We start from the raw sequence: 25,000 nt of genomic DNA on the forward strand, positions 1-25,000 counted from the left end.
TGCCGGAGCAAAAAAGAGTTCTTTTCCATTTGCTATGACTGTATCTTAACACATGCAAAAAATTGATAATTTAAAGTTCCCATGACCTCTACAGGTTTTATGATAGCAAGTTTTCACTGTATGGGAATGAAAAGCAGTGCGTATATGTGAATATCTATCTTGAAATCCACTGAGGTAGATAGATTTACTTACAGTGGTGGTGTCCCATGTGCCTAGTTTGCCTCAGAGACCTGAATCTTAATGTTCAGTAGGTGAAATGGCTTGAAGATTGCAGAAATATATGAATTCATCTATATTTGTTGTGTATATAGATCACAGCTCTGGTTAGTGTTGCCGCATTGTAGCATGCAGCAAAATTAATACCTCAGTGGAAGCCCTGATCGCATGGGTTCCCTTTACAGTAGATACCTGCACTGATGGCCTTGCACCAGCCAAACCACCGCGGGCAAGCGGAGAGTGCCGTCGGCTGGGCCATGGAGAGTGCTGCTGCGCCCAGCGACTCTGCTGGTCGGCATCGGTCTCTCCTGCTCTGCAGTAGCAGGGACGTGTTTACTAAAACTAACCTCGTGTAAGCTTATCCTTCTCGTTTTGTTTGAAACCAGTTAGGTAGGAAGCGATCACGCTGATGAGCTGAGCTCTTCGCTCGGAGAAAGCGAGAGCTTCTCTCGGGAAAGCGGTAAGGGCGCACTTGGGAGATGCCTGGGGCCGCGGGCTCGCCAGGCGGCACGGCTGGGCGCAGGGGACGACGCGTACAGAGCGTCCTCTGGCACCTCTAGGGAGGGGACCCTGGGTGGAAGCGTGGCAGCAATGTGATGCTGGGAACTTCTGCACCTGCCGTGTTTAACCTGTGGGTAAAAACCAGGCTGCGGCCTTTGGGGTTGCTCCTAAAGGGTTGCTGAGGGTTATGTGTTAAAATAGATGGTGTCTTTTGGGATTTTTGCGAAGAACGTTTAAAATTTTATTTTCCATACTCAAGCAGGTTTCTAAATACAAGTAGATCCCAGATATATCATATTTTAAAAAACAGCTACCCTTCTGTGTGTATAAGTAAAGCTCCTCAAGTTCCTCTCAGCAATAAAACTGCATTTTATTTTAACCATGGCCCCTGTATAAATGAGAAATACTGTGGACTCTTTTGGGTTCCTGCCACTGCAGAAGGTCTTAATCTTCTTTTTCTTGGTCTTTCTTTTTCTATTTATTTTCTGTTGTGTTACTGAAGCACTCCACATGTGTATATTGCAAGGGAAGTGTGAGATAAACTAAGCACAGCTGCAGGATGTTTACCCTCCCCTGGCCCAATTACAGATAGAAAAGACTTATTTTGTTTTCAGTGAGGTTTTCTGTCTAAGGAGAGCTGAAAGTAAAGTATAGCCTTCCTGAGGGGAACCCAGTTAACTCAAAACATAATTAGTATGGTGGCATAATGAAAATTACATGACAGTGTCTGAAGTTTAGTCTTTATAATGGGCAATGCATGGCTTCTGATGAGACCTAGAACAAACAAGTGTGGGATCTACTTTAATTTTTTTTTTTACCTTGTCCTCTGAGAAATTTGGTTCTGTGCTGTGTATGGGACACATCCCTGCTGCTTTGCTCACACTGTTCTTCTGAGGACAGTTCATGTCCTGAACATCTCTTTAGCAAAGATTGCCAAATGGACTATGTCAATCATTGATCCGTCTTATTTGTATCCTTTGTGCGTCTTCCCTCCATCCCTAACTGCAATGTGACTGAAACAAAAATGTGAACTGTATTTCCTAGAGGTAGGACAAACGCTTTAATCTACTCCGTAACTAAAATCTCAAATGTCAAACTGTTTCTTTTTAAGAGTAGGGCATAGGGATGTTAGTAATGGCATTTTCATTGCTGGGAATGGCTTAAATTTGGAAAAGCAGAAGGATATCTTCTCACCTTTTCTTTTTTTTTTCCTTGTTGAGGCAGGAAAACTGTACTTCATATGTTAAATGTCTTTAATGAAGTTGTTATGAAGCTCCTCAGTACCATAAAATAGACTAATCTAGCACCAAGTTGTTTGAGCTTTGCTAGATGGCTACCTAGATGGTTTTGTCTTTTACTTTAGACAAAAATAACTCTGCAAAATTCACCTTTCTCCTCTGAGACCTTAAGTTCATGTTCACCCAAAAAAAAAGTTTCAGTTTGCTTCATTTGGATGACCCAGCAGGAAAATTGAAAGAATCATTTGACCTAACAAGACTGACCTTATTTACTCCTGAAGACATATAATGGATAAAATTATTTGACAGCTCTCATTACCACTTTTTTTTCTCTGTATAACCACATGTAATCCTACAGCCATCCTGTTTTAGTACTTTCTGTTTGGTCATTCTTCATCTTGTCTGCATAGTGAGTCGTTAGATCTGTGTGAAAGGGGGGAAATAAAGATAATATCTAACTTTTCATCTTTATTTGAAGTGACAATCCAAACTACAAAGTATAGTCTTTGGTTACAAAGACAGCCTGAAGGTTAGGGCTGCCACTCATGTTCAAAGTAGCAAATAGCTGCTGTGGTTTAAGACATTGCATTAGTGGCTTAATTTAATATTTTGGACTGTAAGCTGGAGCAGAAAGGGTGATGTGATAAACCTTTGCAGCTTTGTATGCTAAATCTCCTCTCAACCCAAAATTCTGTGAGTGAAAGACACACTTCCCAGGTCCCGTCTGTCTTCCCTAAATCTAGAGCTAATTTGGGAGTAAAAATTTGTGCCTTCAGTGAGTGCAAAGATGAAAGTTGTCTAATCCGGCCTTCAGTCATGATCGTGGTATCTATTTTTAACAGAAAAACATCGCAATGAGTCTCTGTTTCCCTCTTTTAGGAGACTGAAGTCTTCTAAAATGTTTGCTACCTCACAGAATATTGTCGCATTTTTAGAAACCTTCTGTCTTAATATCCCAGATCATTTAACAAATATTAATGAAAAATGCTTTAACATTCCTGTCAGTTCACTGAACAGGGATGAGAGATACAGGGAAGCTCAAGGTCAAACAGCAGAATCAAGAGCAGGACTTGAGTGTGTTGGCTCTTGTGCTTTACCTGCCAGACCATTCTTGCAATCTTAAAGTATTAGGGACTTGCATGGGATGCTGTTTTGTTGGGGATTTTTTTTCCTCACCTCCAGAATATCTGGCTGATGCTAAATGTGCATTACCAAAATTTTTAGTGTCAGAACGGGACTGTTATGTAAGATAAGACCATTTCCAACATGTCCTACTGATGGCTAGAAGAGCTGTTACGTATTTTGGAAATTTTTGATGCAATTGTATAAAAATTGTGCATAACCGATATGTAAAACAAGAAATACATTAGTGGCAAGTGCTTGTTGTGCCAAATAGTGAATTAATGGGTATTTGGTTTAAATCAATGTAAGGGTTTTTTAATGTAAATAAGTTTATTTTCTGGCCAAGAACAGACTACATGTAGTGAGTTGTACCAATTCTTCTTTGATCACCAGTGCTGCTTTGAGGAGTAATGCTTTGGGATACTGCACGTGTCCATCAACTGGACTGCTATGAGTCTATGTTATAAGTAAAGGATTTGCTTATAAATTTTACCATAGGAGGTAAATCAAATGTGTTTTGAGTCATGCAAACCACCTTTTAGCAGGGCAGCAGCCAGAGCTTTCACTTTTTTTTTAAACAAATGTTTCTGTTGCAAGACAAAACAAAAGGATAAAACATGAAATCTGAGTAAAGAGCATCTGTGAAAAGAATGGGTAAATGTGTCAGAGGGGGAAAAAAAAGCATAGCTAGAAAGAAGGCCAATGTTATTTGTTTACTGCTTTTGTTCTTTTAAATACTAAGCTTTTCCAGGGAGATTTAGAAGTAACAGATGTGGAGAGATATTTAAATTTATTGTAAGTTTTGAAACTTTTTTTTTTAAATCACGTGTTGCTTTTTTTTTTTTAACAGTGTTGCGTTAAAAGTATTACGTAGTCGGTGGCATGCTTTACTGACCCATTTGCAGACACCCTTGTTCCTCCAAAAGCAGTGAAGATGTGTGTTAATGGACCAATAAAACATCCCCTGTCATGTTCAGCAAGCAGGAATACATCTGCTGAAAGCTTATGTGAACCATGTGCAAGATGTTTTGCAGGGTCTTGCTACTGGTAGAGAGATTCATAGTTGCATTGGATTTTATTTATGTAAAACAGAAGTTCTTGAACTACCTGATTTAAAACTTTAAAATGCTATTTAAAAATATTTCTGTGCGTTTCTGTGGATTATTTGCCCATTGAGAACTGAACTAAAGTTTGATTTAAGTGGTTTAGCCATTTTGATAATTTTGTGCAACAGCTGATGGCTAAGAGCAAGCTTACCATGATATGGAAATAAAATAAAGGCTGCCTTACAAACAGTAGCTGAAGTTTTACGCTGCAAAGTCTCTGACTTCTGCTCCTTCCTGGTTTTGCAAATGCTTTTGTGCGCCCTTAAAACACAGTTTTCATTCATGTTTTCCTTAATATGTTTTCAGCTGAATTGTGTATAAGCATCTTCTTTGGTGTGACAAACCAAACACCAAGGTGATAAATCTCTCGGGCTGGGAGAGTTGGGAATGTTCAGCCTGGAGAAGAGAAGGCTGCGGGGAGACCTGATTGTGGCCTTTCAGTACCTAAAGGGGGCCTGTAGGAAAGACGGGGACAATCTTTTTAGCAGAGCCGGCTGTGACAGGACAAGGTGTAATGGTTTTAAACTAAAACAGGGTAGATTTAGACTGGATATAAGGAAGAAATTTTTTACAGTGAGGGCGGTGAAACACTGGAATGGGTTGCCCAGAGAGGTAGTGGAGGCCCCATCCCTGGAAACATTCAAGGCCAGGTTGGACGGGGCTCTGAGCAACCTGATCGAGTTAGCGGTGTCCCTGCTCACTGCAGGGGGTTTGGACTAGATGACCTCTAGGGGTCCCTTCCAACCCAAAACATTCTATGATTCTATGATTTCCTTCAAGTGCCACTTTTGTAACTGGGGATCCTTGTTACCATCACTAAGGGCTGCCCTTCCTGATGGTTATGATTGCATATTTTGTCCTGCAATTTCATTTTCTAAAAGTTTTTTTTGTTTCCTGTTGCCCGAGATGATTGTTTCAAACCCAATTTAAGTTATGGAAGTAGCTTAACAAAAAAAATCTCAACTAGCCAATTTCTTTCTAACAAAACAGTAACCGACCTTGCCATTAGTAAAATGGGAGCACCCTCAGCTGTTCTTAATTTCCCATAGGAAATGATGATCGACAGAGCTGGATTTGGGTATTTTCCCTGTACTCCCATGCCAACATTATCCAAACTGTATCTGGAGTTGGCTGCTTTCTTCCAGGGATGGAGAGGGGTTCAGCTCTCTTCATCCAGCTTCTGCCACCCAGACAGCACCAGGGTTGGTTGTGATCCAGACCCGTTTCTTGGTGACAGAACTTGTGTATGAGGTCACTCCATAGGCATTAGTTAATCAAATGTCTGAACTCTGTCAACTACAGCTAGAATTAATTTGAGTTTAAAAAGGCAAAAGTCTTCTGGGCCAGCTAACATTCACTTTTACATTTTTCCTTTGAAGTATCTACTGCTGACAAAACAAAGCTTACAAAAAAGTGAAAATTTCTCTAAAAATTTCAAGTGCTGTCATGATGTCAGATTTCACAGACTTTGCAATCTAGAACTACTTTCAATTTTTCCTTAATGTTTTAAAATAGTGTTTAGATTTTGTCATACATACACTTGTTGGAAGAATGCAGTGTGGTTGGTGGACCATTTATATATAACATGAGGTAAGCTTGGGAAAAAATGGTGTTTGGATTGTTGCAAAACTTTGCTGAAGAAAGGTTGTGTCTGCCTTCTTAAGCAGGAGAAGCTCTAGGGGTATGTGGTTATAAGATATTCTGTGATTAAAGTCAGCTATATTTTGGCTTGTAAGCTCATATGCCAAAGCACATCCATATGGGCATAATGCCTTTTTACAACTAGCTGGCTTCTTTCTGTAATGCAGAGATTCACGTTACCTATGTTTTTAAGACTTCAATACCGTATCTTCAAATATATCTCAAATTTTTGTCTTTTTTTTTTTTTTTTTTTTAAGTTAGGTGTCCATTTTAAGTGCTTGAAGCACCTACATGATGTTCATGTAGCAGACAGTAACTTGTTGTGCCATCATTTTCCATCCTGTGATGAAATTCAAACTTGTTGAAGAATAATATCTTTTTGTAAGAAATTATAGAATTAATCTCCTTGTATACATTGAGTTACAATGACTGTTAAAGCTTTTTCAGTTCCTGCAGCTGATATTTGGTAATGTCCACATTTCTGTTACTGCTCAAAGGCCCCAGCAAGCAAATATTTTCAACTTACAGGTCTTCTGAAAAGTTTTTTAACTTCATAAATTGTTTCAGGATACCTTTCTAGAATATTTTAGTCTTGGTTTGATTTAAAACAAATAATTATAAAAATCACTGCCAATTTTCAATATCATCCAGCAAATTTTAGTAAATACTGTTTTTTCGCTGAGCAGATTGGTTGTTAAGGAAAAGATTGTGTTGCGTCTTCCAAGAGCTCCTGATTTTAAATTTAAAATAAATTGATCTGTATCTGAGTGGAAAAAAAAAAAATACTTGATATATGGGAAACTACTTGAATTAAATGCTCATTTTGACATTTTGCCAGTCATGGGAATTTGCACATGCTCTGGGCTGAGTTAAGATATTAAAACAAAAATACTACAGTAAAATGAAACATGAGGAAAGTTTAGGCTTGACTTTGCAAGTTATCGTATGCATAATGGCAAACATGTGGTTTCTCTGTTCTTCGCTTTCCTTGTATAAGTTAATAGTATGTCTGAAAGCAAAGGCATTTTGATACAGCCCTGGGTTACTTGGCATTGCAGAAATCTCCTACTTTTTCCATTAGTCTCAAATTATCCTCTCCCTTGTAACGCAGCACTTCTGGGTGATATCCATAAGGGAGGAAAATTAGAGCTGAACGGATGGATTCTATTTCATTTGTTACCGATTTCATGACAGATAATACCTCACTAGAAAACTATAGGGTCACACAGAATTACTTCTTGCTCGTTTCTAAGTAATTTAATTGACGTCACTTTGAGGGAAAAGGCTTGTTATATAAGAGGGTTTTTATATTACTCTCTTAAAGAATACCTTTTGGCTTAGTGTACGCTACAGATTTGTCTGAACTGAGAAATTACAAACTTTTTACCGCTTATATGCTTGTAATCTTTTCTGTAGCTTCTCCTTACTGATTTGAGTTTTTTCTAAGCAGAACAACTGTGGTCTTTTCTGGTTTTGTTTGTTTCCTCTTTGGAGAGTACCTAAAGGTATGACAGTAATGTGTATGTGAGAAAGATTACAAGTCGTGTCTAGCTTTGAAGACCCATCAGTAAAATAGTTGTATGTTGACACCTTGTGTGCCAAAGGAGCTGCAGTTGAATTTGAGCTTGGGGGGAAAGGATTGGATTTGTGTTAATTAAAACACTTTGTGGAAAGTAATCCAAATTAGTATTTTGGATACAAAGGATTTTGAGAAATGTTGAGCATCTCTGACCTTACTGTCAAGGTGATAAAGTTTACTAGAGGCATCACTGAGATCTCTCTCAGTCCCCTGGGCAAGTTTATACCTGACATTTCTACATCACAGCATTATTTATTTTTTTGATACTTTCAGTCATTCCTCAACTTTAAGATGGGAGTGGAAGAGGTACAAGTCCTCTGTCACAGCCCTTCATTTTTCCAACAGTTCTGTAAGGATTTTTAAGACTTTTTGTAATTTTTTTTTTTTCCTGACTGCAAAGGAGGAATTGCAGAGACTTCTCAAGTTGTTTGGGATTGTTGGTTCTTGGTAACTGGCAAGGAGCTGAAGTGCCAGTGTACTCTGGGTTGTTTTTTTCATTTGTTTTTTTGTCTTTTTTTTTCTTTTTTTTTTTTTTCCCCCCCAGTACCTCAGGAGGAATATAATCGGCTGTTAATGTTCAGTGTAGTCATTAAGAAAAGGATTTATGTGGAAGCTGTTGACAGCTCCACCTATTTTGCATTATGCTTTTTGAGCAGAAAATGCAAATGTTGTTTGTTGAAGCTGCTAGTATATTTATTCTGATACTTTTCTCTACTCATCCCCGAAAGAATGCCCTTCTGCATTTGGCACCTTGACACCGGGAGTTTTGTTACTCACCACATGGCACGTTATCCTGTGCCCTACCATTAACTTCTGTGAGTTGACACGGCTGCAGTTTCAGTGTGTTCATGTTGGCCTTTGTTTCGTTTTCAGGAGAACTGTCTTACAGATGATATCGGCATATCTATGTGGAAGGAGCAGGTTTTCCTGTCACATAGTGCCTTGCTGGCAAAGAGCTGCCAGGCTGCAATGGAGCTAGCAAAGCACAGCGCTGAGATTCAGGACATGGCATTTCAATATGGAAAGCACATGTCTATGAGCCATAAGGTACGCCTTTTCCTTTCGTTCTGGGATCTTAAATACAGAAAGACTTGTAAGATGTGTTGCTCTTGAGCTCTGTTGTGTGCTGCCACTATGCTGTAGACTTTTTCCAGCAGGTCAGTGATGTTGAGAGATTTGACTGCTGGCCGGTGCGAAGATGTTTGCACAAACTGCTGGTACGGACAGTGTTTATGAACTGGCAAAATCACACTCCTGGCAATGCAGCTTATTTCATTCAAGGCTCTGCTAATGTCCTTCTGGCACATCTTTCTGTAGCAGCTTGAAACTTTACCCTCTTTGCTCATACATTCTTTCTAAAGCCACTGTCCCAGTAGCAGGAGTTGCAGGAGGACGCATGTATTGGGTCTCAGCTGCCACCATGCAAAGATTTGTACCGAGAGGCTCAACTGCCTGCAGCAGCACATGAGGCTGAGGCATGAACTGCAGTGGCTGAAGGACCTGCATATGTTCCCTTCTGAATAATCTGCTGTGGAGGTAACTTCCAGAGGAGGTAGCTGGAGGATAAGGAGGGAGGTCACCAAATACCAACAGGAGCAGCCTACACCTCTGCAGCAGTAGGACTTCCTAGAGAAGGCCTCTGACCTCCATTAGCAGTCTTTCAGTCCACAGCTACAGTTAGTCCAAAGGAAAACACACACGGTGTGGAACTCAGATCCTTGGCAGTCTTTTTTTTTTCCCTGAAGATCTCCTCCTACTGTATTGCGCTGCTTGCACATACAGATGTGCTTGAGACACGCAGGCAGACCTCCCATCCGTTTCAGCTGAGTTGGTTTAGATGGTTTCTAGTTCCTCCAGGAGAAGGAAGTGGGTTTATAAAGCACAGCTTTACTGCCATAGAAATGCCACTATATGCTATTACAAGATACAACTCTACCAGTAAATTGCTTCTAGTGCAGACTATAGCCTTAATGTTTTGTGTATGCTTTAATATTAATACGTTCACCATTGACATATAGTTGTGTAATTGTCATAGAAAGCTCCTAGCCATATAATGCTTCCTTTGTCAGAGGGAGGGTCATATTGCATCAGTTTCCTTGGGTACTGAAAAGTAGAATGTATTACCCTTCACAGATTAAAAACTGGTATTCTTCCCACCAGAGACTGGATCATTCTTTCCTTGATATTTTTTCCTGCTTCCTGCCACTCAACAGTTGCCTGCCTGGCTGTGTCCCATCACTTGCCCAGCTCTGCAAGCTGTCCTTTACCCGTTTTTTTGCAGATTCTTTACATGCTTCTCTTTACCACAACTTTCTGCCACTCTAACGCTTTCCCCTCTTCCTCTCCCTCCCCAAACTTGAAAAAATGCAACCCAAGTACAAGTATCAAGGCAGAAAGTGGCAAGTAGGTATAGGATCAGAATATGGACCTTGATTTGGTGAGTGGGTGGATATGTATAGACTCTTCCTGGGAACTGAAGAAAGATGTTGTTCTCTTTCAGCTACATTCGGACCTTCAGCCATTTGTTAAAGAAAGTTCTAGTGACACCATGGCCTTCAGTTTGAATTCTGCTCCTGCAGTCCTGCATCAGGAATTCCTTGGAAGGGAGGCATGGATTAAACAGATCAGAGAGGTAAATTAAAGCATTGTTTAGAATTTCCTAGTTTTGCCATTTGTATCTCTCTTCCTATCTATACTTTCAGTCTGCAGAGAAACTTAGAAACTCACAACAGACAAGGTGATATAGAGGTTACCTCTGCTCTCCAATACTTAACACCTCTCTCTTCCGTGCTTTCAAGAGTGGGAAATCTAGGGACCTGACAGTCGAGCTCTGTCAAACTTCTGTGTGTCAGTGTAACAAGTGGATTCATTTGCGTGGAGCATATGTCTGTTCCTCTGCACTACTTGTGCAGTCCCACGTCTTAGCTTAAAGCTACTCTCACTGGCAGCTTAAAGCAAAGAACTTTGCATTACAGTGGTTGAAAGGTAGGCACACATTTCCTTCTGCCAACTTGGGTCTGGGAGCAGTAATTTTGGATGGAGGGAAAAGATCTGGGGAACTTGGCTTCCTGACCACTACAAAATATTTGTGAGATCTAGCTGGTTGGTATCCTTATTCTCAGTTCTCTTACTTCAGCTGCCTTTTCCTCTAACCCTTAGATGAAGAAAGTGGTAAGAATAAGACAGCTGTGTGGTGTAGATCTATTTTACATACCATGTAGCGCAGCAGGGATCAGGTCTGTAAATAGCTTCCTGGGTGTTGTTGAAACACGAATAGATAACTATACAGGATGGCAGGGAGAGAAAGGGGGGGAAACACCAAAAATGTCCCAAATTAAGCATTCTGTTGAGTTCCTGCATCAGTCAGACATGTTTTGCCTGTCTTAAACAGCTGTGATGAGTACCATTTGGAAATTCCTGCAGATGTTATACAGATTTTTCAGTAGAAAGGCTGCTGTCTTCAATAAGAAGCTAGATCTGTGCAAGCATATTAATTGAAAGTGTGCTTGCCGATGGCTCCTTTCCTTGCTGGTTTGAAAGCAGGACTCTCAGGCAGAAGGTGTAGAGCCTGAGCCTCTGCCTAGTTCTGCATTTGTGATGGCCAGGTTGCAGCCTGCCTTCCCATGCCACAAGCAAGAGGCATAGTCTCTTCAGCAGTGAAATTCTGGGAAGTATATGCAGCATCTACAACCTTACAGTTGTACAGAGTTGGGGGACCTTAAAGTGAAGCAACCCTTTTGTCATTTTGAAATTAAGGGCTGGTAGTTTATAATGTGTGACGAATAATTTTGGAATTCTGCAATCTCAACACAAGGCTCGCATGCGAGTTGAATGTAAATGGATTGGGATGATTGCAGTTGGAGAACAATGGTATTACCACAGCACAGTGAATAAAAGCTTTGAAACAATTTCCCATCTGCAGAATCTAGGGGAGGTTGGAGGACTCCAGGAGTGCCGTCTGTCTGCTTACTAATTCTCATACCAAAAATGGATGCTATAGAAACAGTGAAGCAGTTCTCTCTGAAGAGAGGGGTGGGGGGGGGGGCAGAAAATGTCATGCACCATGCAAAAGTATCTGCTAACTACTACTTTAGCTCAGTACAAAGTGGAAAACCTCATCCAGGAGCCTTTCTTGGCTCGTGTCGATTTAGAAAGGAAAATTTCCTTTCATTAACTACAAACTCTTTGAGATACTCTCCATGGTCACATTCACTGTGACATTCAGTGTAGGCCAAGCACTCAAACCAGAGACTTTCTCGTGTTGGCAGTACTTGTAGGAGTATGCTCATAAGCCACCCTCTTGTGCAATGTCATTTACGTGGTTAAACTAGCCAAAGCACGCACAGTGCACTCTGTCCCTGTCAGGCAGAATTTTTCATAGTCGATGAGTTTATGACTGGGCATATGGAAATCACGTTATGGACCTTTAATTACTGCAAAGTAATCTGGCTTTCTCATTTGACTGTTTGCCCATATAAGCATTCATAAGATGGATTAAAGGCAGCACCCCCCCTTGGCACCTGCCTCCTCCTGCAGGAAGGTCTTGGAGTTCAAGAAGGTGGATGTAGAGCACCCCATCGCACCCAATAGCCTCCACAGTTGTATACTGCTCAGAAAGCATGTTCCTGGGACACAGTGCCTGTCATGCATGTCTTAGATGAAAGCAGTCTTCAGAGAGGTCATGAAGGATGTCCAAACTGCTGTGGAGTGCCCAGAACTTGTGTCATTGTCTAACCACAATTCTCTTGTTGGATATCCAGAACTGTTGCTGTTCCCAAGGTAGCCTTTGAGTGGAAACAGCCATGTGCGCCTTTCTGCAGCTGAGCTGAAGACCTTTTAGAAGCCCCCTTGTCTCTTCATTTTGGAAAGAGCAAAACATGTCAGATATCCAGGTGTGGAAGGCTGCATCAACACTAAATATATGTGTTTTGAGAAGATAAGATTCTGATTTGGATGAAATTTAGAGACTGCCTTAAAAGTGGCTTGGGATCTGTATAGGGGGAAGCCTTGTCATAGGAGAAAAAAATATGTAGGGGGGTGTGTGTGTGTATACATGGATGTATAGAGAGATATATACATACACACGAATGAATGATCCACAAAGACCCAATCTCTGCTGTTCTCACTGACCTCACTACCAACACCCTTCACCTTTGTGCATGTGAAACTAAAATGCCCAATGAGCTGTTTGGTCAAGTGTCTATTTTAAACGGAGTATGGGTTGGAGTAGAGTCCTGAAATGTTTCAAAAAAAGAAAAAAACCCAAACCCCAAACCACCCAACCTTAAATGGTTCCTAGGACACACTGGCAGACAGACAAAGAAATGCTTGAATGCTTTTCTTTAGAGAAAGTGTTCCAATAGTTGCTGAATGCAGTCCCACTGAACTTTTGGAAAGCCCTATATTCTTAAAATTTAGCAAATAATCCAGGATTATGGATGGAGGATTTCCTAGGGGTCAAAAGACAGACGAGTTGGTCACTTTTAGCCACTTACAGATACCTCTTGCTAGACAAGAACAAAAAATCTCTGGGTTAAACAGGTATCCAACATCTAAGCAGTGAGTGCGGTTCAAAAAAATCAAAGTTTGAGTGAAGAAACTAAGCGGAATCCCTCAAGAACAGGTCTAGAATCCATCTTAGCTCATAGCATTTGTGATTTATAAAAGGAATAAGTCAAACTCGGACCATCTCGTCTAGGCCAAGGTAATCCATGTCCTTTCACCATATCTTTCTGAGCCTTCTCAGAAGAAGAAGGGCTGGAAGAAAAGAACTTATCCAATGCTTTATCAAGCATTTTTCAAGTATAGGTTTTAAGAAATGCAAAAGGGACCATCTCACCTGAGAAAGAAAAGTCAGGCTTGGAAAACATCCTGAAAACCTACTCCAAAAGCATTGTCTTAAGTCGACCACAAGTGGATGGTTTATCTGAGGCGTTTTGAGTAATTTCATGGGGGATTCAGGGGTCCTTCTTCCTGGCAAGGTGAGTTGATTTCACACCACCTCATTTATTTATGAAGTATGTCATGGTATTATCGTCCCTCACTACTGGCACGTGATCTTTGGTGTTCAGGAGGAAGACGAGCCAAGTTGGCTGTTCTTGTCTCTTAACATGCTGGTAAGCAGATGCTTTTCTTTGAGGGCCCAGAGCCCCAACATTCAGAGGCTGAGCTCTCCAGCCAAGGAGTGAGACCTAGAAAGTTATCCAAGTTTGACAGCAGTATGTACCTTTTGCAAATCAGGCTTAACACCTTTGAGGAAGCTAAACCAGACGCAGAAGTCTGATGTGAAAGGAAAAAATATCTGTGTGTCTGAGATCGGGGTTGGTAAAAGTCAAAGAGACAAACTACTATGAGGATAAAAAAAAGGCTTAGGAAACAGATTAGATGAGGTTGCTGCTTAGAGAAGCACAACTGCTGTTGACTTGAATGCTTGAGAGGAACAGAGCTTGAGAAAATATTCTTGCTGTTTATAATGTGTATTAGACGCAGGAGGAGGCATGCTGAGCACACCTCTTCTGGTACTGCTAAGACTAAAAAGCATCTTCCTCAAACATGTTGGCAAATTCTCCGTTGCAGTGTGAATCTGCATATAGGCAATCATTTGTTAAAGAACATATTTCTGGTGTGTTCTGATACACAATATAACTACTAGATATATTTTGAAGAAGTCATAAGATCCAACCAGTATGAATAAAAGTTGGCAAATGAAAGAGGTGGGAATACACAAATAAGGAAGCAGTTCTTGGCAGTAGTTTTGCTACTCCCAAATGCTATCAGGCTGTTTTCTTAATACACATTCCAGAAAAGCTGACTCTTAAGAAGCTTAAAGAGAGTAGTAAAGAGGCTTCGTGCATCAGTCCCCTTTCTCTTTCAGAGAAATCAGTTTTGTTATCTGCTGTTTTCCTTCCTGTTCTGCTTGCTTAGTCTCTCATCTGTTCTTTTCTCTGTTTTATTTTTCCTCCCTCACAAAAATTAATTTGTTTTCCAAATCTGTGCCATCTCGGCAACATCTCTTCGAATCCGTGCTTGCCACATAGTGTTCCTCTTCAGTGCAGGCCTCGGCTTTTCTCCTTATGCCAGTTGACCTGCTCCTCTTGGCTGCTCTCTGAAGTGCCCCCACAGATGACATGGAGAGGTAGTGGTCCTAATCTGCATCTTTTCAGGAGCATGTTCCAGAAGAACTGAGGTTTGTGGAGGCTAGAGGGAAAGAAAGGGGTGCTGCTTTTTTTTTTTTTTTTTTTCTCAATATGCCTGAAAAAAGAAAAGCTGAAGTTAGATGAGGTGATAATGATACAGCTGGATCTGACCTAAGGGCTTCAGGTTGGTTAAGCAGGAATAAAAAAAAATGTTCTGGTTCTGGCAGAGCACTGCCACTGGGTGAGAGAGACATAGACATCTTCCCTCCTACATCGTCCTGTGATGAAATTGAGAATTGAGGAATTTGGACTACATACTTTTCTGCTTCTGGGCAAGAAGAAATTTAAAATTTATTCCTACTTCTTTCTGAATGTGTTAGGAGCTAGAGGTTGTATGCATCTGCTGCTGAAGTAAAGGGTGGTACTGACACTTAAATACAATTCTAACCCAAAAGCACCTCTAACCTAGGTTTAATAGCACTGACATGGTCCTGACATCCTCTTTTGAGAGCTCTAGACTATAACCTGTGTGCAAATCACTACAGATATACAGAGTTCCTTTCAAGAAAAATAAATGCTGCTATTGCTGATATGAAGTATAGTTTATTTCAGAATCATGGGAGAGATTAATTAATGCAAACAGCAAGATTTCTTAAGACCAAAACATTTTGGATTCAACAAATGTGTAACTACCAGTCATAATAAAGAACCCTAAAAATTACATTGAGTATCTGCAGCTCTCATCTGAAACAGAACCATGTTGTATAAGCTGGTAACACATTTGGTTGTATTTTAGGTTTATCCATATCAGATTCCTGAAGCAAGTTGGTTATGTTTAAAGTAGTAGCTATTTTAATTGTGTTCTTTATTCTTGCAACTCTAGTTTGGAATATGTAATGTCTTATATAAAATCTCTCTTTCTCTTTAAGGCACAAGGAAAAGGAAATATAATGGACTACAAGAAGGTTGGTAAATTACATCTCATTATTTTTAATGTTTTTTGTAATGTTTTCAAGGATATTCTTGAGAGTTGAGAGAAACTTCCTTATTAAAGTCAGGTTGTAATTTGTGTATATGGAGGGAGAGAGAATGACTTGTGCAATTTCTTGATTTTAAAAAGCCAGTAGTTGCTGTACTATAAGTATCAAATGGACCTATTTAATAATAATTTTTGCTCTTATTTATCCCATTTACTTCCCCAAACTTGGTTTGAAACCAGACTTCTGGCAGCTTTTGCTGTCTTCTTTTTCTGCAGTCATTTTCAGGTTAGCTCCCATCAGTGGTCTCTATATGTTGATAGAGTATGCTGTTACTTTTTTGTAATCTCACCTTAATGCCATGCCATCTATTAAAAAATACACATACACGTGTTCCACAATAATTTGTGTTTCTTCCAGTCCCCATTCCAACTTTTAGCAACGGCACCACTGTATTTGCTGCTGGGACTGCTCTATAGTAAAGGCAGACCTGAACCAACTAGCTTATCTACTGAAAGTAGCTGGGACACCATAAAGCTCTTGGAGAGCTGCAGGAGGTGGCTGAGAAGGTTCCCCTGGTTAAATAGTGGAGCTTGTGGTGGAGACAGAAGGTGACGCTGCATCCCCAACTCACTCACTGAGCGCGAGCCTGACTTGTTCTGAGTCTCGAGTAGATCATGAGGGTCCAGTTGGTTATCTCCAACAGCTATGACTTTCTAAATCACCACTGAGAGCACTAAATGTCGTCTTCTTCAAATATATCTGAGTGAGTGTGAGACACTTCTGTGAATGTTTCAGCTAGGCTACTTGCTTTTGTAAGTCCAGAATGGGTTTTCTCCTTTTAATTGTTATAACTGTGGTCTGCCCAATGTCATTTCTGTAGTTTATAAAAGAAAGGAGAAAAACATCTAAAATTGCTTTACTGAATTAAATACTTGTCAGTGTATTCTGTATTTTGACTGAAATTATTTCATGTTTTGGATCCTTTCCATGAAATTTAAAAACTTACTGTGTGCTTAGGCAACTTGGACAATTGAATAAAATGAAAGGGAGGGGGAAAAGCCCTTCAAGTTTTGTATTTTGAGCAATTGACTTCAGCCAGAAAGCACATGATTTTACTAGCTTCGGGTAATCAACTCTTACACAAGCCACAGATATTACGGGTTTAGTAATGATAGCGAAAAATTCTCCCTGGTTTTTGTGAGCTCAAACAACAATCAGCTTTGGGTTTTGTAGAAGAAAGTTTCAAAACTATGATGTCACGTCCCTCTCTTCTATGTTTCTTCGTTTAAAATAAAAGCAGTCATTAGTACATCCATGCTAAATGAATCCCGTAACCTGTAGCTCCTCCCAGCATAGTAGCTTGGCCAGTACCCACCCACAGCCAGTTAGAAGACATGTTGTGCAGCCCAAATTAGTATTTCTTTTTTGCCCGTTGCTGTGTTGTCTTTATTTCTACATCACTAGAGTCAGTTTTTTCCATATTGCTCAGTCTTTTCTTCTCAGCATCAGGGTCCCGTCATCTTTCTGTTCAGTTGCTGGAATTACTTTCACATTCCTAATCAAAGCTGGGGGCTTGTTTCTCATCAAGTCTCCAAAATATCTCCTCTTTAATTTTGTAAAAGCGAAGGTCACCAAAACTAGCTGTAGAACTTCTGAAAATTTGTATGATTTTTGTTCTCTTAATTTTTATTATGAACTTCAGCGTGCCACTTAATTGAGGTAAAAATGTTGTTCTTTTAGTCAAATTCATAAATATATGTATACAAAAATTGTCAGTTGTTTAACCTGCTTACAAAGATTTTTACCTTACTTGCTGTGGCTTTCAATTAAAATAATGAATGAAGGTAAATTTGACAAATTGAGATCCACTCATTTAACATGCCCTCCTTAAAAGTCTAAGGTCTTATTTCAGTTTTGAGACTGCTCAAGGAGTTTGATGCATGTTATATTAAAATGGTACCCCTGATTTTTTCCACTGAAAAACCATATCTAGATGGTACTAGTAAATGTAGTGAGCGCTCTGACATAAATATACAAGTGAAATACTTTCTATTAATTTAATTAGGTCTGAGACTGTCATGTCAATAAGGTCACTATGTTCTGCAAATTTTTTTCTTCCAGCTTTTCTCAATCTTTTTATCAGAAGGACTTTGATATCACAAAAGGCTTATTTTAAGGTCTGTGTCTCTGAATGTGTTTTCTCACATTACTGTCTGAATGTTTCGCTCTTTTTTTTTCTTTTTTTTTCCCCCACACCATCACACCGCATCCATACAAATTATTGATCCATCATTGTGGTGTTTGAAAGTCTCTTCCAGAAATGAAAAAGTAGTTCCAGCTCTGTTCTAGTAGTGTTTCTCACATAACAAAAAAGAAAGTACCAATATGTGGCAGGGACAAAATTCATGTTATGTCATTGAAAGAGACAGCAACTTTCCTGTCACCCTCATTTGTATGTGGGATTTTGGCAAAAATCTCAGACTTTTTAAAATAAAAAAGCTTTTATCCATTTTACATCTACTTAGCATGCAAGAGAAACTCTGTGATTCTAAAACAACAAATTGAGATTCTCAATTTAATTGTTACTATTTTATAATACTAATTAAAAACTCTCCACTGAAGTCAAGGCATTAATGGTGCTTGGCATTACACAGACTTGTTAAATGAGTGTAACAAAGGCACAAGTAGTAGCAGAAATGAATAAGCTAGGAATAATTCTTGTTTTCTGGCCAAGGCTCTAGAAGAATTAGAAGATGAGGCTAAATAAAGAAATAAATCCTGTATTTTGCAGCGAGTGAGTAAGCTACTGTGCAAGGATTTGTTGTTTTCCTAAATGCAATATTCAGAAAAGATAAATTAAGTCAAGTGAAAGAGAACTTAGCAAAACTTTTTTTTTTTTTTTTTTTTTTTTTTTTTTTTTTTTTTTTTTTTTTTTTTTTTTTTTTACTGTAGCCCTGTCCATTTGCTCTGCTGTCTGTTATAGAGGCCTTTCACCCAAACTGGCATGGGAGATGTGGCACGTCAGCATAGGATGCTGTGACATACTTTTTTGGTTTGTAAATGAAGCACTGTACATGACGTTACCACAGGGAGCAGATTTTGTACCGTACTGGAAGTAGCATGAGTCAAGAAGTGGTAGGTCCAGCCATTCATATGCTGCTGCATGGTACTGATGTCTTGACTTCCCATATGGTAGGAAAAGGAGAAGAAAAATGGGAAAGGTCACATTCAGAAATGAGGAGGGTTCTCAGAGGTTGCCGACTGTCACGCTACTAATAAATAACCATAACGCCGTGCCATCCAGTTGCGTTAGCAAGAGCCGCGTTGCTCCCCTTCCCCAGCTCAGCATTGACTGCCACAGGTAGTGCATTCAGGCCGTCTGCAGGGCCCTGCAGGGTTTGCAGTCCCATGGTGTAAATGACAGCAGTCCCACGGTTCTGTTTAAGTGCCAGAGAGTCATCATGAGATGCGTCATGGGACTATAGGCCGTAGACTATTCACTCTCTTCCTCCCGAAACACAGCAAAGAGTTAAAGTCAGGATTGTTCTTTGTAGATGCTTATGACCTGTGGCAGTTTTCCATGGAAATTTGTCTTGTTTTGGAGCTGCTACTGCCATTAGTTCCTTTTGTTACATATATTAAAAAAACAGAATAGTCAGTGATTTAACGAACATAGGATTTTTTTAGATGTGTTAGTAATATTCCAAAAGCAGTCAAAACCATTCAGAAGAAGCAATTTTCGCCTTTGTTGGAATTAACCATATCTTGAATTATCAAGGTGTACATCCAGTACCAAAAATCAGTTGCATCTTTGTTTTTAATCAGTGGGCATTCTCCATGGCTTTTTATGGTGAGAATCCACCACAGCTTTTGTTTCATCAAAGCAAATAACTATCACATCTTTTAACATAAATATCTAGTTAATTGCTTGTGTATGCTAAAATGACAATTAACAACCACTGTTTGCATTAATGTGATTTAAGAAAGTCATGCTTTTTGGTAAAAAGGCATCACTTAACTACTATTGTTTAGATTTAAAAGCTAGTGGGCCTTGTTATCTTCATTGTGAAAGACGTGGAAAGGCATAAGGAGGACGAGTTGGTGTCTCTCCTAAAATATTAAAGGGTCTGTACAATCCATCAGTGTCTCAGGATGGCTTGTAGTTTTTTGGCAAAGTGTACCACGAGAACTGCGTAACAGCTGGAGTAGAAGCATTCCCTATAAGCAGGCCAGCTTTCCTCTGCTGTTGGGGGTGACTCTCCAGATTTGGTCTCTTCCTAGATAGGGTGGGTTTGAGTTTCAAGTAAAAAGAGAATTTTTCTGTTTGTCAGACGAGTAGTATACTAATGGAAGTTTCTACAAGGTGTTAATGCCTTTTAAAGATGCATTTCTTTACCTTTTGTGTAGGAAAATTTTCTAAGACAGTATTGGATAAATACATTTACTGCTCCAATTTCAAGTGGCATATTCTACATACATAGCCCATAAAGATTTTTAAAAAAATAAATTTATCTTATGACAATATGAAGTGATGCATTTAAATGATTGTCCAGCCCATTTTGAGAAGGAAGAGTATAACCCTGTGTCCGGCACAAAATCTGTGAGAGTGAATGCTGAGACATTCCGAGGTACTTAAAAAACAAAGGAAAAATTTGACAAAGTTGATCTGCTAACTGTGAAACATGTCGGTGTCTTTTCAAGGTAACATTTCCGCAGTCTAAAACATCAGTGCTTATTGAGTGTGGTGTTCCCACAAAAGAGAAAACACATTTAGAAAAGCTGGTGCAGAACACTGCAAACTCTTAGAGTGTTATTCAGTCACTCAGCCACAGATCAATTCAAATTTTGTGTTTTGGGATTTCTTTTTGTTTCAGTGAGTACTGTGCACTTCAGAAATGTAGAATGTTTTAGCTCACTTCAAGATCAGAGAATGCGTGATGTTTGAAGATTTCAGTATATAAGAAATTTAGCTGTTTAGGGTCATTCTTCTAAAACAACAAAAAAAATCTGAAATTACTTGTTGACATCACTTAATCCTAAATTTGACCATTGCAAAAAAAAAAAAAAAAAAAAATTTACAAATTTCCGTGTTCTCATTCTCCCTTTGCGCATAAAGTCTAGTACAGCCAAAATATTCACCACATTTTCCAGGAGTCTTTCCCCCCTGCAAATTTGTTGTTCCCTGCAGGTAGAGCTATCTGAAAGGAGTCTTCTTTCCTTTGGCTAGGAAATAAGGCAGAAATATCTCAGCAGAGAAGATTTGAAGTTATTTGTCTTTGAACTTGAACACCTGCTTAGTTTTTGTGTCCTTTAATTCTTCAGTCTCCAAAATCCAGCAGTCCCTAGCTTGCCTCTTTGATCTCTTGCTGCCCTCAGACAAGCCGACCTGTCCAACAGCAATCCAGAACAGTTGGTCTGAAAAGCAAATGCTTAACTGCTGTGGTACGGATGAGAAATTTTCTCTTTGCCTTTTTGAAACTAAGAGAGTGAGGAAACAGTACTTTGAACTCTACTTTGTTCACAGAATCATACAATAATTTAAGTTGGAAGGGACCCCTGGGGCATGTCTGGTCCAACCTCTGGCTCAGAGCAGAGCCAGTATGGGTTTCATTCTGCAAGGACAGAGATTTCACAGCCAACCTGAGCAACCTGTTCCAGTGCTTGACCTCCCTCCTGGTGGAAAAGGATTTCCTTGGGTCTAATCAGCATTTCGCATGCTGCAACCTGGGCCCCTTGCCTCTCATCCCTTCCATGTACACCTCTGAGAAGAGTCCAGTTCTGACTCCTCTGCGCTTGCCCATGAGGTGGTTGGGACAGCCTTCTCTTCTTAAGGCTGAACTAAGCAATTTCCAGCATTTCCTTGTAGACTGTGTGCTGCTTCACCAGCCCTGTTTCAGCTGGGTAGCCTCCCACTGCACTTGCTGCAGTATGGCAATGTCTTTCACTTAGTGGGAAGCCCAAAACTGGGCACAGAACTCCAGACATGGTTCCCACAAGCCCCAAACAAGGGTCAGTAATTGCTTGCTGAATACAGTTGTAAATGCAGCCCAAGAAGTGGTTGATGATCTTTGCTGCAAGGACACCCTGCTTCAAGAAAAAAAATATGTGTGTAAGTAACTAACTGTGAAGGAAAAAGAGTGTAGTTGAAACATCAGAAAAACAGGATGCGGACCTCTTGGCCCTGGTGATCATTGATTTGAATCCAGTTGAATGTTGTCAAATCTGGTTAGAGGCAACTTCTGTTGGATGACCACTTACTACCGCATGTGAAACTAGCAGTTGATTTGACATTTACCATCACCATTTCATTACTCTCTCTGTATTTATAACAAATCAGTAGAATCCAAAAGCTGTGTAGAACCTATCAAGGTTGTTAATCCAAACATAGACTGTCCTTACTTATTGATGTGCCTCTTTTTTCTTTTTATTATTCACTTACGCTCTTGCTGCAGGAAGTAATTTCTTAGTTTTAATGTCTTACTAGCTCATGAGCAGAGAGATGGGACACACAAGCATACTCTTTTGGTTTTATGGTGGACTGAGAAGGGTAAGTCAGTGAACAGAAAAGCAAAGTCCTCATCGGTAAGCATCTTTCTGTTCCATGAGAACCATAAATGGACTATATGTGGTTACATGGCCATTGCTCGAAAACTACCTCTGTTTTGTCCAGTAGCTTTTAACATGAGAGATGGAAGAAGCAGTCCTGAGACCAAGATCTTGAACTCAGATCCTCCTTTTCGTAGAAAGTGACTGCTGTTCTGGGTTTTGGTTCTGTTCTTGGCCCAGCAAACCTCAGAGGGTTGAGTGGAAAATGCCCCAACTCCAACTGTTTGGTGCCTCTGGTTGTCTCCTGAAGGTTAGGAAATAGAAACTTGAAACCAAGGTGCTGATACAAAACTCCTTTCCAGTGGGCAATCCCTTTTCCAAGGGGCAGTCTTCAGGGAACAGTCAATGGCTTGTTACCATTTATTTGCAGGACGTGCCTGGAGCATGTGGGTGCAGAGGGAGATAGCAGAAAGCAGCCCTGAAGTTGGAAGGGCTCGGAAAGCGTCCCTTTCTCCTCCTCTTGGTTTTCTGGTATAAGATGACTGAAGAGAAGGAAATGATGAGAAGGGAAGGAGGAAGCTGGAGAAATAGAGCCCGGCCTCTCACTCGGCAGTTTGTCCTGCTGTGTGTATTCAGAGCATTCAGAATGAGAAACCCTCAGCACTTCCTTCCGTTCCATATCTATTTTCTTTCACTCTTTCTGTAACTCATCAGAGCCATCCCTCCTTCCAGCTAAAGACTAGGGAATGAGAAGAAATGAAAATAAATTCATTGCTGGTCAAGTGGATGAGGCTGGGCTTAGCACAAGATGGAGTAGGCTGAATGGAGCAAGACTCTTCATGTGCTCTGTTCTCAGTGCTCAGCCAGGCATCTTTTTTCCCAGACTGTGAAGATAATGATGTTGCAGTTGCTTTTTCTTAGATGCATAGAACAATATAAAACTTTGGGGTTCTGAGCTTCATGTGTACCAGGCAAAATTGTCGAGCCTGGTCAATATCTGAATATATTGAGGAAAACAGAAGGTACTGAAGGAAAACAGTGCTGGTGTGCTGGGGGGGGCATCACTTCTCATCTGAGCCTTAACTTGGCTGCACTATCGCAAAGCTGTTCTTAAAGCTGAATTTAAATAACCAAAGCCCAGTTGGTGATTTTTTCAGGTTCTTGCCACCTTTAGATTGAAGTAGGGCTGGTCTGAGCAAAAGCTTAGAAGTTATAATGCAGTACTCCAGCGTATCTAGCAGTTCAGCTGGAGGAAAGTGTGTCAAAGCAATCTGTATTTTGACTTGTATTCAGTTTTAATTATTGAATGCCACTCTGAAGAAGGTTGTGTTTCAGTGATGGATGAAATTGTTCCTACAAGTGGAAATATGTTTGATGCACAAAATGATGCCATGTAAGTAGAGACTAAAAGAGAAGATTCCTTTATTTAGAAGAAATTAATGAGGGAGCTTAATTAAAGTTTATAAAGTAAGAAATAAAAGCAGTTCATTTTGCTTTTCTGTTTATTTGCCTCAAAAATTAGCTGCTGCTATCCAGAGAAATTAAAAAATAATACATCTAAGCTGGATTCATTGATTTTTTTTTTCTATGTACTTAGTTTGTGAAGTTCATTACATAAAATCATTGAAGCTCAAAAACCCAGAGTGTGAAAGTGTAACTGTAACACAGCTAACGGTACAACTAAAGTCTTAAATTAGGTTTTTTTGCATACAGCGGGGTTACTGAAGCCTGGTTTCCTATGGAGTTATATCCTCTATTTCTTATTAATAACTATCCCACCATGAGAAGCCCAATTTGTACTTCCCCCCCCGCCCTTCCCTTTTACAACCTCAGCTGCGCAGAGGTAGCATGCAGCCTGGTTAATCCAGACTGGTTTGCCTCAGCATACGCTTATTTGAGTTGACCAGCTGATTCTGCAAATGGAATATAGAACAGGTCCATCTGTAAGGACTGTAAATTGTTCATTACATAGGATGATCTCTAACCAAAAAGCTGAGGAAGGAGCTTGCCATATGAGCAGGTATTTTTCATTCTGAGGTTTCTTGAACTTTGCTTGGAAACATTCAGTAGTGGATTAGTCTGATTTTTTCAGACAGTATAGTGATTCCCCTGCGTATGGTTTGACACGAGCTTTGCAATTGTTTTGGCTTTGAGGCACTACGTGTGTCTAAGGGCTTACACAGGACAAGCGTGTAAATGGATTGTGTCCTTGCGTTAGAATTCTCTCCCCTTCCAGATTTTGGTGCTAGGAGTAAGTCATAGCACATACATAGAATCATATATGCTTAAGCTAAGCTCCTCTGATCTTTGACCAGTTTGAAGACTTCTTAGGAGCCGTTTTCTTTCCTGTTTACATCTCAGTATATACTTAGATGAGTACGACGAGGCATGCTAAACCTTTTTAATGAGCTTTAGGAAATCAGCAAAGTTTCCTTCAAGATGGGTGGGTTCTACCATCTCGCAGAGTTGTGTCTCAAGGAAGGGGGAAGAAAAACCTTTTCACGCTGCTAGCGTACCTCATCTCACCTATCCCCACCTCTGCTGGAGAGCCGTGGTCCTATGCCTGATCCCCATTCGTTAGAGGACGTGTTGAATTAGCTATGCAATGCGTTTATGCCTCGGGGCAAGTTCCTTTCCAGCGCACAGTGCAGGAAGATTCTAACTGAAGTGGAGAATAAAATTTTTATGAACTGGGACTTGAACGCTCAAGTGCTGTAATACGCTTTCAGCTAATTTCATCTTTAAATACAGATAATGAATCCACTTCAGTTTGTATTCAGATAAGAAATGTCACTCATTCTGTATGAATGCAAGTCTCTATATAAAATGGGTGACTTTTACGATTTGATCATAGCTTAGATTTTTTTTTTTACGTGATTTAAACTAGATAGATAAGGTTATACTGATGTGTTTGTAAACGAATTGGGGGGTTGGG

The 25,000-nt window shown here is 40.0% G+C and overlaps 1 protein-coding gene across 2 annotated transcripts in view; it reads left to right on the plus strand.

Moving 5' to 3' along the window:
• The window catches only part of PDSS2 (decaprenyl diphosphate synthase subunit 2), a 92,830-nt gene that overhangs the window by 64,512 nt on the left and 3,318 nt on the right, over positions 1 to 25,000 (plus strand). Inside the window, exons 5-7 of one of the 2 annotated variants that reach the window (XM_035888850.1) lie at positions 8,277 to 8,450; positions 9,904 to 10,035; positions 15,469 to 15,504. In XM_035888850.1, coding sequence (XP_035744743.1) covers positions 8,277 to 8,450; positions 9,904 to 10,035; positions 15,469 to 15,504 — 342 coding nt within the window. Of the gene's footprint in view, positions 1 to 8,276; positions 8,451 to 9,903; positions 10,036 to 12,163; positions 12,229 to 15,468; positions 15,505 to 25,000 lie in introns of those variants that run through there. The other variant, XM_035888856.1, reaches the window with a different exon arrangement.

Source organism: Egretta garzetta, unplaced genomic scaffold (genome assembly GCF_000687185.1).
Source record: "Egretta garzetta isolate BGI_Z169 unplaced genomic scaffold, ASM68718v1 scaffold10, whole genome shotgun sequence".
Classification (NCBI taxonomy): domain Eukaryota; kingdom Metazoa; phylum Chordata; class Aves; order Pelecaniformes; family Ardeidae; genus Egretta; species Egretta garzetta.